This window comes from Crinia signifera, chromosome 1, assembly GCF_055691185.1.
Source record: "Crinia signifera chromosome 1, ASM5569118v1, whole genome shotgun sequence".
Lineage (NCBI taxonomy): Eukaryota > Metazoa > Chordata > Amphibia > Anura > Myobatrachidae > Crinia > Crinia signifera.
The window spans coordinates 399,610,872-399,634,673 of NC_139217.1; the positions used below are offsets into that span (position 1 = coordinate 399,610,872).

The following is a 23,802-nucleotide window of genomic DNA, read 5'->3' on the forward strand; positions in this document are numbered from 1 at the left end:
TCTTACGACAGAAATTCCCTGGCCTCCGTGATGGTGGGTAGGCGATCCGGACTGTATCACACATGGATGCAGGAGGTGTCTACATATACCAGATGCGAACTGTCGCATTACCATATGTATAACCACATCTGAATCACCCCCATTGCAATATGTTGCGGCAGCCACACATTACTAATTTTCATATGCAGCTCTGGGGTGCGAGGGGAAATTATTAATGTTACTGGCTGCAAGGTGTTCTTGGAGGACTTTGCACCCATCATGGAGAGACTGAATATCCTTCTACTAGTTATTGTGAGCAGGACCGGATTATAATGGGGGCACAAGGGGTCAGTGCCCCTGGGCCCCCCTCTGGCTAGGGGCTGTTTTTTTTTATGGCAGGTCGAAATGTTCCGACCTGCCGAAAACCAGGTTGATTGACGGAATAGCTACTAATCCACCTGCTTTTGACGGAAACACAGCCAAAACTGAAAGGTTTTGGCCTTGTTTCCAGCAATCTCAATCCAACATTAAAAGATGTAGGATTGAGGCAGGGAGGACGGCTCCGGGTGATCAGCAGCAGTTTACATGACCCTATCCTCCTGTGTGCCACCTCCCGTACCCTCCCACTGCCTCCCGGACCCACCTGCCGCACTTACCTATCGTGCCACCGAACCGGGTGAGAGCAGCTCGCCCGGCCCTGTCCTGGCTCCCACTTAGCTCACCCGGTCCCATCGCGGCCAGGTGAGCATCAATCAGCGGCCAAATCAGACATCCGGATTTGGCTGCTGCATTGAATAATGGATGCCGGATCCATTCCGTGAAAAGCGTTTCGGAATAGATCCGGCATCAATTGAATATACAGTATACCATAGTCAACAGCTATACTAAAGAATGTGGCTACTGATGATGGTATCTTTAGTAAAATCGAGCAGTATTTATGTATGGTATTGATTCGCAGTTGATCGCTGATCAGCAAATTTTCAGAACGATTGTCGAATGACTGCGCATGCATACAGATCGTAGCACGCATGCAATAGGGTGAATAGCAACACAAATTGAGTATGGATCGTAAGTGCAATGTTGCTGGAGGATGACTGAAGGAGGATGGCGTTTGGGGGTGGACACCTGCCATTTTCAGGGAGTATCCGAAAAAATGCAGGCATACCCAGATGGTTTAAGAGAGGTTCTGTGGGGTCAGCCGGTCTCTGTCGCAGGTGACTGGTAAGGTCAGACTTACGTTTACACAGACTGGGAAAAAACATCAGTCAATGGTTGGTGCTTATGGATTTGAAAGTGGATAGCGATCTGTGATATTTTCACAATTAATTAGCAGATTTGCACGGGGTAGGTTTTCTTTCTGTCTGGGTGGTGGCTCATTGTAGTCATATGCAACTTTGCGATCAGAGCTGTCCTTTGTGATGCGGAGCCATCCTCGGACATCCGGGTCTGAGACTCTGAAGTCCCTCTGCGCATGTGCAGAGTGATGGCTCTGGCCACGGGGCATGCTGGTAGGCAGCACTGCGGAGAGAAGCCCATAGGCTTCTATAGGGAAGGGCTGTATTGTTTTCAGCTATAAAAAAATATAGTGGTAATAACTCCATGTACTGATAATATACTTTGTGGTACATTTAAAGGCATAGCCACCACAACACATTTTGGAGACTGGACGTTCTACCCTGGATTGTTTGCTTGGGCGTTAAATTCAGTGTACTGTATTCTGCATAAAGGCAATTCCAAAGTAACAGATGTAAGTCTCAGATACAATATTTGTGGTAAACATCTAGATTGCTACAAATTTAAAATGTACACAAAGAAGCAAATTTTACCACAATTGTATCTACCACTGGTGAATAAAAATATGAAGTGTGAACAAGCCTCACCATTGTTTGCTATAAATCAATTCATTGTTTCAATGTAACGGATGTAACTAGGCTAGGACATGGTAATTTCTGAAATAAAATACATGTCTGATTTCTCTGAAACTACAACAAATATTTATTCCATGCCTTTTAACAATAAAGCATACACCACACAGATTGTTATAGTAAAATTTTCTGGAAAGTTTTTCTTATTACCTTGACAATATTTAAAGGAATGTGTGTGTGTGTGTGTGTAACGGATGTAACCAGAAAATCGTCACGGATGTAATCATCAAATACATTAATCAGGAAACGAAAAAAGGCCCCTTGCATTAACTGGTACAGGGTCATTTACCTTTCTAACAATGTTTGCAGATGGGTACTATATCTTATCATCTTCTTTTGGCCATAACCACCCACCTCTTGCTGGATGCATCAACTGAACACAGAACTCTCCATTCTCATTTATATCAGTGACAGTCCCACAAAAAAACATGGATCATGAAAAAAAAAATTGGGGCTATTCAAAATATGAATTTCTCAGTCCATCAGTCATAGGGGATTCAGTACTGAATCCCAGCGGTCGGGATCCCGGCGTTCAGAATCCCGACGCCGGAATCCCGACAGCCGAAATGCCGACAAGGGGGGGACGTGGATGGCCCCCCCTTGCGGGCTCGCTGCGCTCGCCACGCAGCGCTCGCCACGCAGCGGGCCCGTGCCTCGCTACGCTCGGCACACTAATTTATTCTCCCTCCATGGGTGTTGTGGACACCCACGGAGGGAGAATGTGTCGGGATTTCAGCCGCCGGGATTCTGAACACCGGGATCCCGACCGCCGGGATATTAACTGCATCCCGTCATAGGGGAGTATGCAATCCGACAGGGGAATTAGCGGAGGGGCCCTATTCAATGCTGTCTTTACCGACAGCATTGAAGAGGGTTCATGGCAGAATGAGCCTGACTTTAAAAGCTGTCGGGCATGTTCTGCCGATATCGGCTGTGGTTTGTCGCGATTCCGAACGTATATCAACATTACGGCCACGCCCCCTTTCGCCAAACGGCAGACGGGACATTGAATCCCAAGCTGCCGATTTGCTGTCAGGTAAACAGAAAACGGGCCAGGATCACAGCTGTTGGGAGGCATCAAGAGTCGTGATCCTGGATTGCATACCCTAGTCTATAGTAATTTTTAAAAATTGGTTGGTAAGTGTCACATGACATGCTGCCATTTTGTCTTATTTCAGTAATGTTATCGGGCAGACACTGACTGTGACCACTGATTATCTATTGTGGTAAGAGAACTTGAATTATTGTAGTATATAACACAAGTTGAGGACATGTACTGTCAGAAATTATATGTTGATAATCAGTATTTCATGTGGTATTAATATGCAAGAGAGAAATACAAAGAAGGAAGCTATGACACCTGCAGAGTGTCCATCACATGTACTGTTTGTGAGGCTTTTACTGTTTTTGTTGAGCAGCTAATAATGGAAGGATTGTGGTGACACAAGTGATTTTGAGGGACTCTTGACAATTAATGCCTGATGATTAACACCTTCTCTTTTGCGTTTTTCATTCTGTTTCTTGATTTGACTGCTTCTGCTCGCCTTCTGGCACGAGTCCATTCTGACCTCCTTTTTTTCTGGTCTTCCACCTTTTTTTTCTTTGTTTCTGCATAATTTTCTGTGTTTAGTCTGGCTATTTTCTCATTCTTTCTGCAGGTGTCATAGCTTCCTTCTTTGTATTTCTCTCTTGCATTTTGTCCATCTGGGATAAGCAAGTTAACTTGTAATAACAGCTAACGGGCATATGTTGTTAATGTAACACATGTAACATAAACTATGTTACATCCGTTAACGTTTAGCATGTTACATAGGTTACAGTACAGAACTGCCAAAGGTAATAAGTTGTGAACAAATGTCAACGGAATTTTTAATCCTCTCATAAACCATTAGAGATCTGGTAAATATAATGCATTTAATCATCTTTTTAACCAAAATATGGCAAAAAATACCAAAAACGTAACGGATGTAATGCTTAATATGTGCCAAATGTAACTCTTTCACTAACATAAAACCACATGAAATACTGATTATTAACATATAGTTTCTTACAGTACATGTCCTCAGCTTGTGTTATATACTACAATAATCCAAGTTTCTTACCCTTGTTTTCAGAAAGCATCAATACATAATCAGTGGTCACAATCAGTGTATGTAACCATTACTGAAAAAAAGACAAAATGGCAGCATGTCATGTGATCGTTACCAACTGATTTTTTAAAAATACTATAGACTATGGCTGATGCCCTGGGATATTCATATTTTGAATATCCCAACTTTTTTTTTTTCATGACCCATGTCTACTTTTTGTTGGAATTGCCCATAACTTTTATCAGAGCTATAGCATTACGGGTAACACACAAATGCTATATAAATATAAGTAAGAGCCTAAGGTAAAAAAAACAGCACAGGGAAAGTGGGTCATCTAAGGTTTTTCTTTCTAATAATGTATGTATATCACGTACAAGAAATGCTGATGGATTGATTTTGGATTGTCCTACTAAGTTGTGGCACGATGTGCAGGGGCCTTTGCTAAACGTGTGAGATCATGCGCTCTTTGGTGTTATGTCTGACATACAGCTGTACTTTGCCGTTCTAAAGTCTCTGAACTCTGCTGAAAACATTAACAAATCTGGTTTCTCTCCAGGAAGCTGATGGATTGGGGCAGGGGGATTTTTCATATTGGAAATATCTCATACAGCTGGTGTCGTGCTCTGCAGTGTGGAAGGGGGTGTGTGTGTGGGGGGGGGGGGGGGGGGGGGGGGGGAGTTTGGTTTTGAGGTGATGTTAGAACTGGGAGATGGCTGGAAGCTGCTTTCAGCAAATGTGTTAAAATCAAATCATGTCTGGAATAAACATTATTCTATCCTGGGAGTCAACTTAGTAGTAGATGGACTTGAATTGAGCCAAGTCTTTATCTGCCGTCAGCAAGTGTGAATCTGTAACACATGGAGAAGAGAGTTGTAATCTGTAGCTACAATGAGATCCATTACAGCTGAGAATTGTGAAGTTTACACTTAATGTTGCATTTAATGGCATTCTATGGTTATTGATCTGCTGCACTTTCACTGGTAGTAGGTGTCTCCCAAGATTCTGTTCTTCTCTCTCTATACGTTCTTTCTGATAACATTCAAATCTCTCCTTTCCTGACCTCTAACTCTATCCTCACTTTCCAACGGTCCCTCTGCTATCTATTGTTGGATGACCCAGTGCTTTCTAAAGGCCCCCATATACTAGTGAGATGTGGTCCAATTTGACCCAATTCTGATAAATCGGATGAAATCATGTATTTGACATCCCGTCTGACCCGATGAGCGGTCCCGTGCGCATCGGATCTAGTCGTTAGGTCAGATGGGCTGCACATAAGATTTGAGAGCTCTCAGCCAATCCCTGGCTGCCCATTCATTTGTATGTTTTTTTGTTTTTTTTAAAGTAGTTTAACTCATTGCTCCTGACTGCCCCGCTGCCTATTTGTGTCCCCTTCGTCCAGCTCCTGGCTCTACCTGCCACGTCTTGCAGCCCTGCTATCACTCCTGTGAGTCGGGATGCCCCCTGTCTGAGCAGCGGCAGTCAGGATTCTGACGTCGGGATACTGACAGTTGGGACCCTCCCTGTCGGCCAGTCATCTGGCACCCATCCTCGTGTGCTTTTCTTAGAATATATATGTATGTATATATATATATATATATATATATATATATATATATATATATATCTCTCTGCCACCCTGATAATTACTTCAGTGTCCTGTCCGCTGATGCAACTATCCTTATTTACCATGTCCTTGTCCTAAATTGTCTTGTAATGTAAATCATTATTTTTTTTCTCCTCTTTAATATATTGTTAAGGCCCCCAAACACTGAGCCGATTTGGTCCGATTTAGATTGATTGTGACCAATCGGGCTGTTAAATCAGACCAAATAGGCTGTCCCTGACATGCCGTCGGGTCCGATGCGTGGTCCTGTGCAGGTGGTCGAACTGGCTGCCTCTCAGACCACTTGTCGTGGGACCTCCCTCCTGGCGGCGAGGCGGGCGGGGAGCAGGGACGCATGCGATCCGTCACAACAAATTGCAGCTGACAGGGAAGGTCCTGGCGGCTCGCCCTGTATCGTACACCTTTAGGCACTGCAGAACCTTTGTGGCACCAAATAAACAATAATTATAATACATACAGTACATAAGCTTGTCCTTTTTATGACATGTAAATGCTGTACATTGTTTACATGTTAAAGCGAAGCCAATCCAGTTTTATTGTTTAAGTTTATATCATAACACAAATGGAAGTTTTACTTTTGTAATAAAATGTCAGACTTTAATGACAAGTGTATGTGGGCTTCCCGTCATGTGCACTGGGCTGGAGACAAACTGGAACCAACTGGTGGAAAAAAGTAATAGATGCAGCCTTAGCCAATTGGAGCATTTAAACATACACATAATGTCATAAACAGTTCCTAGGTTATAAACCTATATGTGTGTGTAAAACTACATTTATACATCCAGTATAACCAAAATGAGGTTAACAATGTCTCCTTTCAAGCTACCCTTGTTCCTTAGTATGTTCTTTTTCCATCTACCGTAGACACCTGCAGTGATCTGAACTCAGAGCTGCAGAGGGTGCTGACAGGCCTGGAAAACGTGGTGTGCGGGAGGAAGAAGAGCAGCTGCAACCTCTCCGTGGCAGACGTGGACAGACACATTGAGCAGCTAACAACTGCTAGCGAGCACTGTGACCTGGCTATTAAGGTGACGTGCTAAGTATTTTACCACACACACATTTCCAGCTATGTGAATGTCTGTTACTTGAGCTTCAGACAACAACCGAATCACATGGCTGAAGTTAGAATAAGCATGTGAGCACAATTTAGTAACAACGCCCAGCACATCTCACTGTGCCACATGGCATATTGACACTGTGTATGACAAAACATCTGTCCCTACTTTAATTTTAAAGGAGGAACGCCTTTAAGACCATATTTGTTCAGGGCCTGTACTTATTACATGGGGATCAGTATTTCATGATTTAAATTAATTGAATGTACTTTTGTTTACACTGATTGTGTAATTGTATTACTGGGCTGAAGTAGTTTGTTATCAACTATAATAAAGGGTTATCCAATAAAACAATCAGCCGTGAACTGTCATTTATCATGGCAGGACCTCTGATGTGCACAGATCACCGTGTGAGCAGTGGTTCTCTGTGTGTCTAATGTAGGTTCCTAACTGGCTTACTCACTGACAGATTTGCACACCCTTTTGATGAAAGTTTTATTTTCAGTTTTGGAAAGTTCTTCTAACCCTTTCATATGCTTTTGTTAATGTTGCTGAAAGCTTTTGTCTGCAGTCTAAGGGCCGCAGCCTGATCATGTTGTGTCATTGACAGACTGTAGAAGAAATAGAGGGGGTTCTGGGCCGTGAATTATATCCTAATCTGGCAGAAGAGAGGTCACGATGGGAGAAAGAGCTGGCTGGACTTCGGGAAGAAAACGAAAGCCTTACTGCCATGCTCTGCAGCAAAGAGGACGATCTCAATAGGACCAAGTCTACTATGAATGCTATTCGTGAAGAAAGAGATCGACTACGGCGCAGAGTAAGACCCTTTCCTATAACCTGCTGACCGCTTATTTAAGTAAAGCCAGCTTTATGTTGATGTGAAGTCTTTGTTATAGGTTCTGCACTTTGAATGACCTGTAACATGGGGCCCGATTCAGTGGTGGGCTCAGTGCTGATATTTGTGCAGCTGAGCGATTATTTGCAATATGCATGCACAAAATCAACACCTAGTACTGCGCATGCGCAATCCAATGTGTGCAGTGGCTTACGCTGCCACTATTGCTGGAGATGGTTCTCTGCAATGTATGGGCAGTTCAGGGAGGTGTCCTAAAGTCATTGCAGAAAGATAAGGTGTATTGGGCATGTCATGGGTATGTATTGGCATGTGGCTCCGATCTGCACTATGCCGGAGCAGCGTGGGGTGTGATTGTTGCAACAGATGGTGGAAAATAGGAGATTTTTGGTTTCCATACTGTAGCAAATAGCTGAATGTGTGCAGCTGCAAATTGTGTAGAAATGATTATAGCATCTATAATACAGGGTCCTAGATAACATATATATTGAATATGGGTGATATTTCTCAACTGTCAGTGTTTTCAGTATGATGGCAAGGGGGACTGGATGCTGCCATTTTTGTTTTCCAATGTTTCCTGCTGAATACACCACAAGTTGGAAAAGGAGACAGAGCTCCTTTGTACATGCAGAGATATACTCTCATTTGTTGATGTACACCAGTAAACCACTGATAGTCTAAAGCAGGTCTTGCCAAACCGGTCCTCGAGATCTACCAACGGTCCACATTTTCAAATCACCTAGCTGGTGCACAGCTGTAGTCATTACTAACTGTCACATGTTCAAACCTGCTGCATTCATTCCTACTATAGATGCACAGGTTGCATAAAAACAGATGAACTGTTGGTGGATCATGAGGACAGGTTTGGCCACCCCTGGCCTAAAGCATTGCATGCTTGTACAGATGCTGGCAAGGTGGGAACAATTACACCCAGGCCTGGTAACGGGGTACAAAAAGATTACACCCATCTCTGGCTTCGAGGTTCGAGGTTCATAGGCGCACTGAGATTCAGGGGCTGTAGGGCTCAATAGTACTTTTTAAATTGTTCGCTCCAGCTGTCCCCAACCTATATAAGCCGTATATGTGTTGTGCATAATATGAATGACGCATCAAAGACATTACACATGGTGTGTTGCTGGCCATTCCCTGTTTGTCCTAGGAGCCCAGCAGTAACTGGAATGGAACTGCAGCTTCTCATTTAAGAGAATAATGCTGTGTACACACGGGTACAATCCGCATGAGATTGTGACTATATAGGGGGATATTCAATCGCCGTCGAGCATCTCCCGTGGGGGAGATGCTCGACGGGCCCTATTCAATGCTGTCTTCCCCGACAGCATTGAACAGGGTTTCCTGGCAGAACGAGCCCGACATCTCTAGCTGTCGGGCTCGTTCTGCTGAGAACAGCCGGGAAGTGACGAGCTGCCAGCTGCATCTCGTCACTTCCCGGCCGCAACTCGCGGCCACGCCCCCTTCTCGTCCCGCTGCAGGCGGGACATTGAATCCCGCCTGCATGTTCTCGGTCGAGCTGACCGAGAACGGGACTGGGTCACGGCGGGCGAGCAAGCTCGTCTGCCATGACCCGAAGATTGAATACCCCCGATAGTCTGGTATATCGCATGCAGATCACACAGGTTTTTTACCTTGCGATCCCGATACGCGCTCCCGTGACAGCACAAATCGAAACCCAGATAGACAGGGCAGCAATGACTATATAGTGCAAATCTAATGTAAATAGCATGAATTGTATGTAAATAGTACGGAGATAGCAAAGATTGTATAGCACTCGAATCTTAATTCGAATAGCAAGGGAATCTCACCGCGTATACACAGCACAAAATGCAACCCCTTTACCATCTCCTACACCAGTTAGGTTGCGGCTGCACACCACTTCTTGAAGGACCTAGAATAAGCACTATTCATGAAGCATTGACCAGTGTTCAGTTGGTACATACTGCCATTCAGCTGCATACACTGTCATTAAAGGAGAACAACCAATAAGTTTTGTTTTCAGGTGCCTTCTACATGTGATCTCCTTCCATATTAAATGCAACCCTTAACCATCTTCTACACCAGGGGTAGGTAGCTGCTGTGGAACTACACATCCCAGCATGTCTGAACACCAAAGGACACGCATGTGTAGTCCCACAGCATCTGTGCCACAGGACTGGTGTAGAGGATTGTTAAAGCCGCCGACCCCTTCTGTAAACCTGAAAGTGTTAACTCTAACCTCAAGGGACATTTCTTTACCCCTCTCCAGGCCCTACTAACACCATCAGTGCTTTATTTGGCTGGGGGTACGACTGTGCTCTTTGTGAGCAGTGTTCCCTCTAAGCTGTGCGCATGTGCGCGCGCACACAACTCGACGAGCGTGCGCACAGACATTACAACAGAGCGCACAAGGCAGCAGTGGTCCCTTTTTGCATTTGTGGACTCAATTAATGTGTGTTTCACCCATTAACTACATTGTTTGCTGTGTTTTGAATGTTTAATATCATTTTGAAGTAAAGTTAACACAAATGCTGAATGTCATTTTCCAGTTATCTAGAAGTGACGCACAAAAATTTAAATTTCCTTCCAAAGTTGCACAGCCAACATCTTTTGCCGCACACAGCCTTCGTAAAATTAGAGGGAACATTGTTTGTGAGGCTACAAATTTGGATGGGTATGGAGTCAGTGGATACACAATGTCTAGGTCGACAGTGACTAGGTCGACACCTTAAAAGGTTGACATGCCTTAGGTCGACATGTTTTTTTTGTGATTTTTCATAGTTTGCCTGAAGCATGGTGAGCGAAGCAAGCCATGTGAGTGGAGGCGGTACATATATATTCAGTGTCCATGTCGACTTAAGATTACATAGACACCAGCGAAACATGAAAAACTAATGTTGACCTTGCCTATGTCGCCCTAGTGGTCGTTTTTTGTAGGGAGCGCTCCCCACTGGGCAAGTTTTTTATGGGGAGCGCTCCCTAAAAAAAAACACCACTGCCTCCCCGGGTCCGGGCAGTGCCGCTGAACTGTCAATCAGCCACTGCCTGACCCTGCACCCCGGAAGGGAGGAGGAGGCGCGGCGTAGGAGAGGGAGCGCTGAAGATGCCTGAGTTCAGCGATTGAACTCCACAGCGCTGCCCGGCTCTTAACAGTGGCAATGCCGAGACTTTTCCGGGCTTGCTAAACTGGGTACTGAGGCACAGCCCGGAAAATTCTCGGGATTGCCACTGAAGGGGTTAATATTATATCGACCTTTTTTTTTGCATTGTAGGCCTAAGGTATGTCAACCTTTTCCAGTGTTGACCTTGTCACTGTTGATCATTAGTGGTCGACGTAGCGACTGTCCACCAAGACATTGGCTATCAACTATACTGTAACCATTTGGATGTGGGGCCCAAACTGTTCTCTCTTTGGCTGGGTGCTCTTTTTTTGGGTGGGTGGGAACCAAGATAAGGGTCCCCAGCATTGTCCAGGCCCACAGAGGTATCTGTGTACCGGGCCCCAAGAATAGAAGACACAATATAAAGTATTACACAATGAGAATACTCAAAGCATATCAACAAATACACTGAAAACATGTCCTATGATATTATTCTGCGCTTTCCTCACAGTAGTGGAACGGCTTTACATGGCTAAATAATGTGCGGATGCTTGTATAGTAGAAATATTCTCACTTGTTTGCTAAAATCCATATGTGGCATACTGTACATATATCAGTTTGCCTTTGCTAGATCATAAACAATCAGCATTCTACTAAAGAAAGACGGGCTGCTGGTTTTTCTAACGTGCCTGTCCCTGCCAGTGTTATTGATTGCCCCTCTGCTGTTGTCGGCTAATTTAATGCCTGAATGCGAAATGTTTCATTGCATTATGCTAGAGTAGTTTTCATTGGTGCTCATCAGCAGACAGATTGTTGTGACTGTCTGAACTGCAGCAGGTCATTTATGGCTTGGCACCGATCCCCCATCCCAGCGTACCGCACTCACCTACAAGCTCCATTTCCTGCACCATCGGGTATTTTCTGCATTCTAACATTTCAGACCTTTGGAGAGCTGCTCCTAATGTGTTACCATGTCATTGTCAGGTTTATAGCTTTGGTTTCTCGGGAATGTGGATGTTGATGGGGCATTATTTTTGTGTGGTCTTTCATTTATTATTCACTCATGTATATTTACATTGTCGGCAGTTCTTTTACATTGATTTCTTTACATGGTGGAGGCAGACATTTTTATGAGCTGAACCAGGGAACATCTTAACAGCATTTTAGGCCCTGGGCAAAGCAGAACACAAGGCCCCTACCTACTTATACACAGGGCGCTCTTCCATACAGGGAATAGCTGTAAGCACTCTTATTGGTGGATGAGTAGGAGACAGTGCACCCCCCCCCCCAGTTTGCAGTTGGGCAGTATTGTCTACCTGCCTCCCAAGAACCATCCGGCGGCACCAGCCCTGAGGGCAGATGTCATCTGAAATATGTCAAAGAAGATCAAAGTAGAACAAAAAGACTTTTGAAAAATCAAGAAAAATAGATAGTGAGTTTATAAAACATAACGTTTATTACATATATTTAAAATGACGACAAAGGAAAAAATTTAAAATTCAAAAGAAAATTTCACTCCGTGCATGGAATCATTTTTGGACTTTTCTTCGCGGTTGGTGAAATGACTGACCCACTGGTTAGCTACAGTGCCCTGTCCTAAATTGGCACAATTACATCACAAATGCAAATCATAATGTAAGAAATTGGAGACAAGAAAAGTAAGTACCAGTGACACATCATTCAATTTACAATTATTACAATAATGTGTGCTGGCTTCCTAAGTGGAATTGCCAGTGAATATAATTAAGGTCCGGTCCTCAATGCTAATGGGGTATTATAGTACCTCCTAGATTTATAAGTCAGTGAGTTACAGAGGCTTAAGAAGTGTGAGGAATAGAAAGGTTAATAGATAAAGTTGCTCAACTGAAGGCTGTTCCTATTCCTCTGCTGTCTGTAGACCAATGTTTAGTACTGCACTGAGTATTCCTTGATGGTCTCCCATTCAACTACTCACCCGACCATTCCCTGTTTAGGTGATGCAGAGGTATAAGGCAGTAAATGGTCTACAGACAGCAGAAGCATATGAACAGCCTTCAGTTGAGCAACTTCATCAATTTAAATGTTCTAGACTGTACACCATTTGAACATAGGGGGTTATTCAGATCTGATAGCTGGACTGCCCAGCCAGAGTGAAACCCCGACCCTGTGCAAGCCTGCAAATCGATGTGAGCAGCTAGCGAAAATTGTGACGATCGGTGATCAGCACAAATCCATAAGCAGGCCACTTGCCATCAAATGAGGTTTCGAGTGTGTGCAGTATGTGCGCTGCCCAGGACTTACTCGGCCAGTGCGATAGAATCAGGCAGATCAGGACTGGAGCTGACATCGTACGACTTCCCTTCATATCCCTGTGTTTTCCCTGACACATCCAGACAACCGCTGATTACCACCCACAAACACTGGCTTACTGTCAATCAATTTGAACATGGCCAGCGATCAAAAAGTAGCAGGGATACGAGCCATACGCATGCGCAGTCCTTCGATTATCTCCCAACCTGTGAATTCGCAGCCATGCGATTAGGTTTGTACAGCCCCCTTAGTACAGTTAATGTTCACATGATTGTCTTCAAAATGAGCTATTGATCAGTATGTGTAGAAATACTGAATTCACCACTTGTAATAACCTGCCACAGGGTAACTGTGAAACCTGTATGTACAAGTCCTGAAAAACAAGTGTAACCATGTTTGGACTTAATACATTTCAATGGTAGTTCGTTAATACAAATATGTCCACCAAGTTCTCACAATCCAGGCTCATTTATAGTCTAATTTCTCTTCAGTATTGTATATAATAAAAGGCTGATCCTCACCTCTATGGGGGGATTCAAGTATTTTGAGTATGGCGGCCACTAGATAGCTCCCAACAGAGCAATTGAAGTGTTGCTCATTCAGGTTCGCACAGTCAGTGCCAATGACATTACTGTTATGACGTTCCGTCATTTTGATGGCCTGCCAACTAGTCCCTTAACCCCTTCCTGACAGAGCTAGTTTTTGCGTTCCTGACAGAGCCATTTTTTTCAAATCTGACATGTCTCACTTAAGTGGGGATAACTTTTTTTTGCTTTTACTTATCCCAGTGATTTTGAGATTGTTTTTTCGTGACACATTGTACTTCAAATTAGTGGTAAATTTGGGTCGATACAGTCTGTGTTTTTTTGTGAAAAATACCAAAATGTCGTGAAAAAATGGAAAATTTAGCGATTTGCAAAATGTTAAATTTTCTGCTTGTGAGACAAATAATCATACCACTCAAAATAGTTAATAACTAACATAGACCATATGTCTACTTTATGTTGCCATCATTATTTCAACTTCCTTTTCATTTTTTTGGACACTAGGAGGCGTAAAATATGAATAGCAAATTCTCAAATTTTCAAGAAAATTTCAAACACTGATTTTTTTAGGGACCAGTTCAGTTCTGATGTGACTTTGAGTGACTTGTATGTGAGACACCCCCATAAATGATGCCATTTCAAAAACTGCACCCCTCACAGTATTCAAAACAGCATTTTGGAAGTTTGTTAACCCTTTAGGTGTTTCACAGGAATTAAAACAAAGTGTAGGTGAAATTTCAAAATTTCATTTTTTTTGCAGAGTTTCAATTTTAATACATTTTTCTAACGAATACAGTAGATTTTACTAGAGAAATGTGACTAAAAATTGATTCCCCCAATTCTTTTGTTTTCATAAATATCCTATATGTGGCCCTAGTGTGCACGGTGACCAAACCACAGGCTTCATAATAGAAGGAGCACCTACTTGATTTTGGAGCCTCCTTTTTATGAGATTATTTTTTAGGCACCATGTAGGTTTCTAGGCACCATAAGATGCTAAAAGTTAGGAACCCCCCCACAAGTGACCCCATTTTGCAAACTACACCCTTCAGGGAATTCATCTAGGGGTATAGTGTACATTTCAAACCCCCAGGGGTTTCACCAATTGTGGTACAACTGGGCAGTGAAAATAAAAAAAATTAATTTTTCATTTTCACAGCTCAGTTGTATCAAAATTGGTGAAACCCCGGGGGGTTTGAAATGTACACTATACCCCTTGATGAATTCCCTGAAGGGTGTAGTTTGCAAAATGGGGTCACTTGTGGGGGGGTTCCACTGTATGGGTGTTTCGGGGGTCATTCAACCAGAATCTGTGCTGCAAAATCCCAAAATCACTCCTTCCCTTCTGAGTCCTGCCATGCACCCAACTGGTATTTTTTGGTCACACATGAGGCATTGCCGTACTCGGGAGAAATTGGGGCACAGATTTTGGGGTGCTTTGTCTCCTTCATTCCTTGTGAAAATTTGTAATGTAATTTTTTACACAAAAATGCAGTTCTGGCTCAAAATTTTTTATTTTCACAAGGAATGAAGTAGACAAAGCACCCCAAAATCTGTGCCCCAATTTCTCCCGAGTACGGCAATGCCTCACGTGTGACCAAAAAATACCAGTTGGGTGCATGGCAGGACTCAGAAGGGAAGGAGTGATTTTTGGTGGCGGAATGAATGGTGGGTGCTATGTCGCATTAGCAAGACCCCCGAAGCACCAATACAGTGGAACCCCCCCACAAGTGACCCCATTTTAGTCACCAGCTTTGGGAGGGGGGCTGGTGCTGCGGCTGGCGGGGGGGTGGGAGGGGTGCTGGCGCTGCGGCAGCCGGGTGGGTGGGAGGGAGGGGGGCTGCCGGGTGGGAGGGGGGGGGGGGGCTGGCGATCGGTGGGGTATATACACACACACACACACACACACACACATATATATATATATATATATATATATATATATATATATGTGTGTATATATGTATATATATATATATATATATATTTATATATATACATATATATACATACTCACATATATATATATATATATATATATATATATATATATATGTGTGTGTGTATGTATATATATATATATATATATATATATATATATATATATATACATATATTTTCAGTGCATATATTTTATTGTACACCTTTTTCAGCAGCTTGATGCTGCTGCTGCTGCTGCGGGGGGGAGGGGGGAGGAGGGCAGCGCTGCGTGCGCTCCAGACGCTCCGGGGGAGCCGTTGGAGCCGCTGCTGCTGCCGGGTGAGTGCCCGGCGGGTGCGAGGGGTGGGCTGCACATCGGTGGTGATCGGTGCTGTACCTGACAGCACCGATCACTACCGATCCCTGTGTTACCGAGCGGCTTAGCCGCCGGTAACACAGGAAACGCTGTGAATGGCTGTTCAGATTTGAACAGCCAATCACAGCGATCGCCGACCGGGGGGGGCACCCCTGCCCCCCCTGGGCGGCGAGGGGGGATGTCTGCTGTCAGGGACAGCAGACATCACCTAACTGTCACTGCGTCTCTAGACGCAGTGACAGTTAGAAGTCATGACGTACATGTACGTCAAATGTCGGGAAGGGGTTAACAATGCTACAACAGACGGTACTTGTTTCCTAGCACGGCGCCCATCTCGTTGATTGTATGCCTTAACTTTAAGGCACTTAAGGCATACAATCAACGCGATGGACCCGATTTTGTGTCAATCACCAGCTAATTTGCCGGTGAAAGACAAAATCGGGTTGATCGCGTCCATCGCGCCCCCTAATAAGGGGCCGCGATGCGACCAACGCAATTTTCCCATAGGGAACAATGTTAAATTATTTTTAAAGTGGAAATCGGGTTGATCAACGCGATTTTACAATATGGCCAATTTCACATTAAATATGGTTAAAAAGTTTGTGTAATGCCCCCCCCATTTTTCATACCCCCACTATCCACGTCGGCGTGGAGTTGATTTTATATAGTGTGGCGAGCGCAGCGAGCCACCGAGCCCGAGGCGTGGCGAGCGGACGCGGATACCTGTGAAGCCCGCGAGGGGACGCGGATACCTCGCAGGTAAAATCAACTCCAGGCCGACGTGGATAGTAGGGGTATGAAAAGGTCGGAGGACGCATACCGCCGCCCCTCGCGGGCTCGCTGTGCTCGCCACGCTTTGGGTTGGCGTCAATACTGGGGTGGCGTTGCATGTATATTTGTAAATCGTTATTTATGTAGTGCGCACATATAACACCGCTGTTTACAGAGAATATATATAGTTGTTCACCTCTGTTGAAAATGTTGGACATGTGGGAATGTTCATCTTCTATACACACCAGATTTCCTGTCAGCAGCTGTAAGGAAGAGCTGACAACTGTTGTGTGTTGTTTTTTTTGTTTGTTTGTTTTTTTAATTCATAATCTAAATCAATACATTTTATTTACTTTCCCTAATCCATTTTAGTCTGAACGTGTAAAACTGAGAGCAGAAATAGACTGTACATGCTTGGTTAGATCAATCAGCAGTGGGGATCTGATCAGATCAATAGGTCTGTTCCTTTCAGTTGTATCTGTAATCATACAAAGTGCTCTCAATAGGTTTTTCTATTCTTGCAGATTTAATTAAATTAGCTGTTTAATGTATTCCGTTAACAGATTGTGCTGCTTTGTGGCGCAATGGCTAAGAACCCATGTGCATGATACACTTTCTGTCTTTCTCACGGCTCATTAGTAAATGAGGTAATCATTTCATCCTGCAGGATACCTGCAGCGTCCGGCTCCTAACCACACCGATTTTCTGCATGTTATAGAAGGAAAACTGAGTAGTATCGTGTGAAAGATTTCCCCAGGAGAAAAATAGGATACGCTTCTGTCTGTGGAAGTAATCTTTGCTAGTGAAGGCAATGCTCATACTCAGGGGACATGTGTAGAATATGTTGCGCTATATATATATATATATATATATATATCTCCTATATATTTGGCTACATCTGTCACTCAAAGTGGGTGTCTGTGTCTATAACGCTCTGTTCCTGGACTTTCCTCTTAATGTGTGATTGCCTTCATCTGTGCTGAACACCTTTCTGAGAAATTAACCTGTTTAAAACAGGTGATGGCAATCATACATTAAGGGGAAGTCTAGAAACAGAGCATTGTGTCCCTCCTGGAGAGGGTCATGTTGGGAGGTATGTGACAGAGAACCAGCCCAGTGAGCCCACAGACAGTGCCAGACACCCACTGCCTTCCCATGTTGCCCAGCACTGCTACTCCACAGCCACCAGGTGAGCGCCCCCCTCCCGCGATTTGCGGCAAAACCTCCCCCCCCCCCCGCGCGCCTCCCGCGATTCGCGGCAAAAACACCCGCTCCCCCCGCGACCCCCCCTACCGCGATTTGCAGCAAAAACACCCCCGCGACCCCCCCTCCCCGCGATTCGCTGCAAAAGAACCCCCCCACAACCCCTCCCGCAATTCGCGGCATAACCACCACCCCGCGACCCCCCCTCCCGCGAATCGCGGCAAACCTCCCCGTGACCCCCCCCCCCCCCCGATTCGCGAAAAAAACACCCCCCCCTGCGACCTCCCTCCCGCGATTCGCGGCAAAAAGAACCCCCCGCGACCCCCCCTTGCACGATTGGCGGCACCCCCCCTGCGACCCCCCTCCCGCGATTCGCGGCACCCCCCCCCCCCCCCCCCGCAATTCGCAGCAGCCCCCAGGATTAAATGGCACATGCAAAACACTGACATGGCTATGGTCGACAATGAAAAAGGTTGACATGAGTTTTTGATGATTTATTTTTAATTTTTTAAATTTTTTCATATTCATTGTCATGTGTCGACATGGACACCAATGAAGTGGCACACTTATGTCAACATTTACATGTGTTGACCTTTCTGTGTTGATTTTTTCTTGTGGCGATTCGCGTCACACCCCCCGCAACCCCCCTCCCGCGATTCGCGGCACCCCCATGACCCCCCACCTCCCGCAATTCGCGGCAACCCCCACCAGAACCCCTGTGAACCCCGCCCTCCCGCGATTCGCGGCACCCACCCCCGCGACCCCCCCTCCCGCAATTCGCGGCACCTCCCCGTGATTCGCGGCAGCTCCAGAATTAAATTGCACATGGAAAACACTGACATGGCTATGGTCGACAATGAAAAAGGTTGACATGAGTTTTTGAAGTTTTTTTGTCATTTTTTGAATATTTTTCATATTCATTCTCATGTGTCGACATGGACACCAATGAAGTGCCACACTTATGTCAACATTTACATGTGTTGACCTTTCTGTGTTGATTTTTTTCTTGTGGCGATTCGCGTCACAACCCCCGCAACCCCCCCTCCGGCGATTCGCGGCACCCCGGCACCCCCCCGCGACCCCCCCCCCGGAACCCCCATGAACCCTGCTCTCCCGCGATTCGCGGCACCCACCCCCCGCAACCCCCCCCCTCCCGCAAATCGCGGCACCCCCCGCGATTCGCGGCAGCCCCAGGAATTAAATGGCACATGCAAAACACTGGCACGGCTATGTTCGACAATGAAAAAAGGTTGACATGAGTTTTTGAAGATTTATTTCATTTTTTGTATGTTTTCATATTCATTGTCATGTGTCAACATGGACACCAATGAAGTGGCACACTTATGTCAACATTGACATGTGTTGACCTTTCTGTGTTGATTTTTTCTTGTGGCGATTCGCGTCACACCCCCCCGCAACCCCCCCTTCCGCGATTCGCGGCACCCCCCGTGACCCCCACCTCCCGCAATTCGCGGCAACCCCCCACCGGAACCCCTGTGAACCCCGCCCTCCCGCGATTCGCGGCACCCAACCCCGCGACCCCCCCCCTCCCGCAATTCGCGGCACCCCCCGTGATTCGCGGCAGCTCCAGAATTAAATTGCACATGGAAACACTGACATGGCTATGGTCGACAATGAAAAAGGTTGACATGAGTTTTTGAAGTTTTTTTTTTCATTTTTTGAATATTTTCATATTCATTCTCATGTGTCGACATGGACACCAATGAAGTGCCACACTTATGTCAACATTTACATGTGTTGACCTTTCTGTGTTGATTTTTTTCTTGTGGCGATTTGCGTCACCCCCCCCCCCACACACCCCCCACAACCCCACTCCCCGCGATTCACGGCACACACACACACACCTCCCCCGCGATTCTCGGCACCCCACCCGTGACCCCCCCTCCCGTGATTCACGGCACACCCCCGCGACCCCCCCTCCCATGATTCGCCGCAACCCCCGCCCCGTAACCCCCCCTCCCGCGATTCGCGGCACCCACCCCGCGACCCCCCCTCCCGCAATTCCCGGCACCCCCCCGCGATTCGCGGCAGCTCCAGAATTAAATTGCACATGGAAAACAGACATGGCTATGGTCGACAATGAAAAAGGTTGACATGAGTTTTTGAAGTTTTTTTTTTCATTTTTTGAATGTTTTCATATTCATTCTCATGTGTCGACATGGACACCAATGAAGTGCCACACTTTTGTCAACATTTACATGTGTTGACCTTTCTGTGTTGATTTTTTCTTGTGGCGATTCACGTCACCACCCCCCCCCCCCCCCCCCCCCGCAACCCCCGCGATTCACGGCACACACACCCCCCTGCGATTCTCGGCACCCCACCCCGTGACCCCCCCTCCCGTGATTCACGGCACACCCCCGGGACCCCTCCTACCATGATTCGCCGCAACCCCCGCCCCCGTAACCCCCCTCCCGCGATTTGCGGCAACCCACCCCGCGACCCCCCTCCCGCGATTCTCTGCAATCCCTCCCCTCCCGCGATTCGCAGCATCCACCCCCCCCACAACCCCCCCTCCTGCAATTCGCGGCACCCCCGCGACCCCCCCTCCTGCAATTCGCGGCACCCTCCGCGACCCCCCCTCCCGCGATTCGCGGACACCTAAGTTTACAATACAGGGCATCTTTCATACAATTCTAACCATATTTCTCATATACAAACGTTCACAAATTAAGGGGGCGCAGCCCCTTACGACGGTGTGAAGAGCGCCCGTAGGGCGCGATGAATCACCTAGTATATATATATATATATACCAATTCCCTTCATCCACACCAGGCTGGAGCATTGAGTCTTGGCGCCAGGGCAAATGTGGTGGCAGTTTAAATTTAACACCATCTGCAAGCCAATCACAGCTTTGTGTAATGGCATACCGTATTCCCCCGATAATAAGACCTACCCTTATTTCTGGTCCAAAATAAGCCCTACCCTGAAAAGAAGCCCTAGCTAAATCTCCATATTCCCCAGTCCCTGTGCTAAACTACAATGCTTCCAGCTCCGACCCCCACCCCACATGAAATGGATGCTGCTGCTACGGTAGCAGCCCTGGTACCGCAGAAGCCTCTGCTGGCATCAGTGGTCCCATGGATGCATTGCGCATGTGATGTCACCGCGCACCATCCAAGACTGAGCGGTGTCTGTACGGTACACAGGCAGGAGTGGAGTGACTGAGCGGTGGAAGGAAAAGGAAAGCGGCAGTTGTGCTGAAAGTATAAAGTGAGGGGCAGGACTGAGGCATGCTGTCAATGTTAATTAAAATAAGCCCTACCCCCCGAAATAAGCCCTATGGTGTTTTGTGTTCCAGAAAAAAAAATAAGACAGTGTCTTATTATCGGGGAACCACGGTACAATCTGGAGCAGCCAATGACCAGCTTGCCATAGCTGCCTCTGATTGGCTGCCACATACAATGCCCACTGCTGCTGTTCTGCCAGCGCTTGACACCCCATACCCCACCCCAATGCTGACAGCCAGTGGCGCTATGTCAGTGGTAGCCAACCCTAGCCCTCGAGAGCTACCAACAGTTCACATTTTCTAGACAACCTAGCTGCTGCACAGCTGCACTCATTAATCACTGACACATTTTAAAAGATCCACAGATGGAGCTAATTAGCTCACTTGTGATTCTGTGAGGAGACCTGCAAAACATGCACTATTGGTAGCTCTCGAGGACTAGGGTTGGCTACCCCACAGCGCTATGTTGTAAGTGGGAAGCGAGAAATTGGTGCTATGTCAGAATGCTGTATACCACCCCACTTAGAACACTGTAGCAGACTATAAAAAGAATCTTTGCATTTGCCAGTTAGTATTCTTTTGTTTTCTTCAGGCTGGTGTTAATGATTTATGATTTTGAGCTTCCATGGCTACCACAGTCACGTATCACATTGAGAGGCTTTTGGAATTTCCCTCTCAATGCTGTCTGCACTGTGAAATTCTGCCATCAAATGACAAGCTGAGGGTCGTGAGCTATTTGCATGTGTAGCAGACTACTGTGTCATTATTTCTTCTGCAGTTGTCAGATAGTAACTTACGATACTTAATTTGCTACAGTATGTGAAGAATCCTTTTATGTTTATTATTATTACAGAAATACATTTGAGAATCTCCACAGTCTTAAAAAAAGGAAGCTGCCTGCAGTGAAATAATTGTTGCGTGTGCAATCATGGTGGCAGAAAACAACACTAGCTGTCATATGCAGTGCATCTGCTACAGCTGTAATATGCGGCACCTGGCAGGCCCTGTTTGTCTGTTGGCATAGAATTGCCCATTTCAGAGGCGTTACCACTTAGGTTTGTAGTAGAAAGTGGTGGCCCAGAAAATCATACATACACCAGCAGATGTTTTATGCAGAGCTATCATCACCCCACAGGCATCAGGCCAGTGATGTTCCATCAGAAACTTGAAGCTAGTAGTTGTTGTATTGGCAGACATGCCTATTTGAGTCTGCAAATAAATCTCATTTTATTTGTTTTACCTATGCAGCCTCTTGTACTATTAGCTGGATGCTTGGCAGAATCCTCTGACATTCCTCATTTTCATTTCAAGGTATCTCAGAAGTCTTTTTTTTTTTAATTTGTGCTCTGAGCACTAAAGATACCAAACATCAGGAAAGTGTGGCACAGTTTAACAAAGTCTTTAATGTAAGGTGTGTAAAAGGCATACAGATGGTTCATGTTATGTAATTTGACCTTACAAGTAGAAAAAATATCTTGTATAATAAAATGCTAAAGCTGCTCCTCACCTTTATGGGGGAATTTAAACATGGCCAAGAGTTGGTTCCTGACGCAGCGGTGATGACATTACTGTTAGGTTGTTCTGTTATTTGAGACAATGTTAAATATTTGTTTTATAATATTGTTTGCCAATGACTCTTGTCATGCCGATGGCTAAGGAGAGCTTGTTGTCATGGACTAACAGGCATATCCAATTAGCTAAGGGCCTTATAGCATTGAATGGCGCTTTTCCATTACATCCCATGGTAAGCCCACATGCTCCTCATTGCCATTGATATCTGTACACAGCCTCCTGAGGTGCGAATAGAGATCTGCAGCAAGAAGATTACAGGTGTGGTACAGGGGTCCGTCAGTCAGGATCCCAACTGCCCGGACTCAGACAGCATGGTGAGCGCAACAAAGTCCCTTGCGGGCTTGCTACACTAGCCATGCTGCGGGCACGGTGACTCACTACACTCGCCACCTATTCTATTCTCCCTCTATTGGGGGTCGTGGACCCCCACGAGGGAAAATAGCCAACGGCCATCGGGAATCCAGCTGTTGGTGTTTTGACAGTCGGGATCCCGATGTCAGGTAAATGCCAGTCGGGACCCCAACTGTCGGGAATCCGTCCATCACCCACTGTTACTGCGGCTCCTGCAAGCATGTTAGCCCAGATCTATTGGATAACACATTAACCGGGGGCTTCCTGCGGGATGCAAAGTGGTTAAAACTAAAAGAGCTCCATTGTTAAAGCTTAAGGCTTTCCTCCTGGCGGTAAGCCCTGCGGCAGGGTTCGGAAGAAAACAGGTTTTTATAAACCTTTAGAAGTTCTATTGAAGATGAGATGTTGCCCATAGCAACCAATCAGATTCTATTATATTCTCGAAGGTGCTAAATAAATAAGAAGTAGAATCTGTTAGTTGCTATGGGCAACATCCTACAATGGAACTCTCATCTTCGTAAAATTGTCCCTAACAATGCAAAGTTAAAACTTTAGTTGAAATCTTTCAATAAAACCAATTTTAGACTAAACATATTTAAAAAATGTGTATTCACAACATTTTAACAAAACCAGAGTATTTTTTTGTAAACCATTTGGTTTAAACCAAGGTGTTTCAAACCAGCCAATCCTGCCCTACAGCTAATTGAATATGCCCCTCTAATGTCTTGGACAACGCGACATGAGCATATTGTACAGTTTTATAGCACGTAGAAAACTAGTAGTAAATTTTGTTGGTACTTATGTAGTATCTGGGCTTCCGATTTTGTGATTGTATGCCTTACCTTAAGGCATACAATCAGATGCGATGCGATTCGATGCGATTTTGCATAGGATTCAATGTTAAGAA

General features: G+C 45.5%; 1 protein-coding gene across 3 annotated transcripts in view; it reads left to right on the forward strand.

Moving 5' to 3' along the window:
* MCC (MCC regulator of Wnt signaling pathway) overlaps positions 1–23,802 on the forward strand; it is a 304,884-nt gene that overhangs the window by 223,924 nt on the left and 57,158 nt on the right. For all 3 annotated transcript variants that reach the window (XM_083151650.1, XM_083151651.1, XM_083151653.1), the window contains 2 exons: positions 6,483–6,646; positions 7,284–7,490. In XM_083151650.1, the coding sequence (XP_083007776.1) occupies positions 6,483–6,646; positions 7,284–7,490 (371 nt within the window). The remainder of the gene's footprint in view (positions 1–6,482; positions 6,647–7,283; positions 7,491–23,802) is intronic.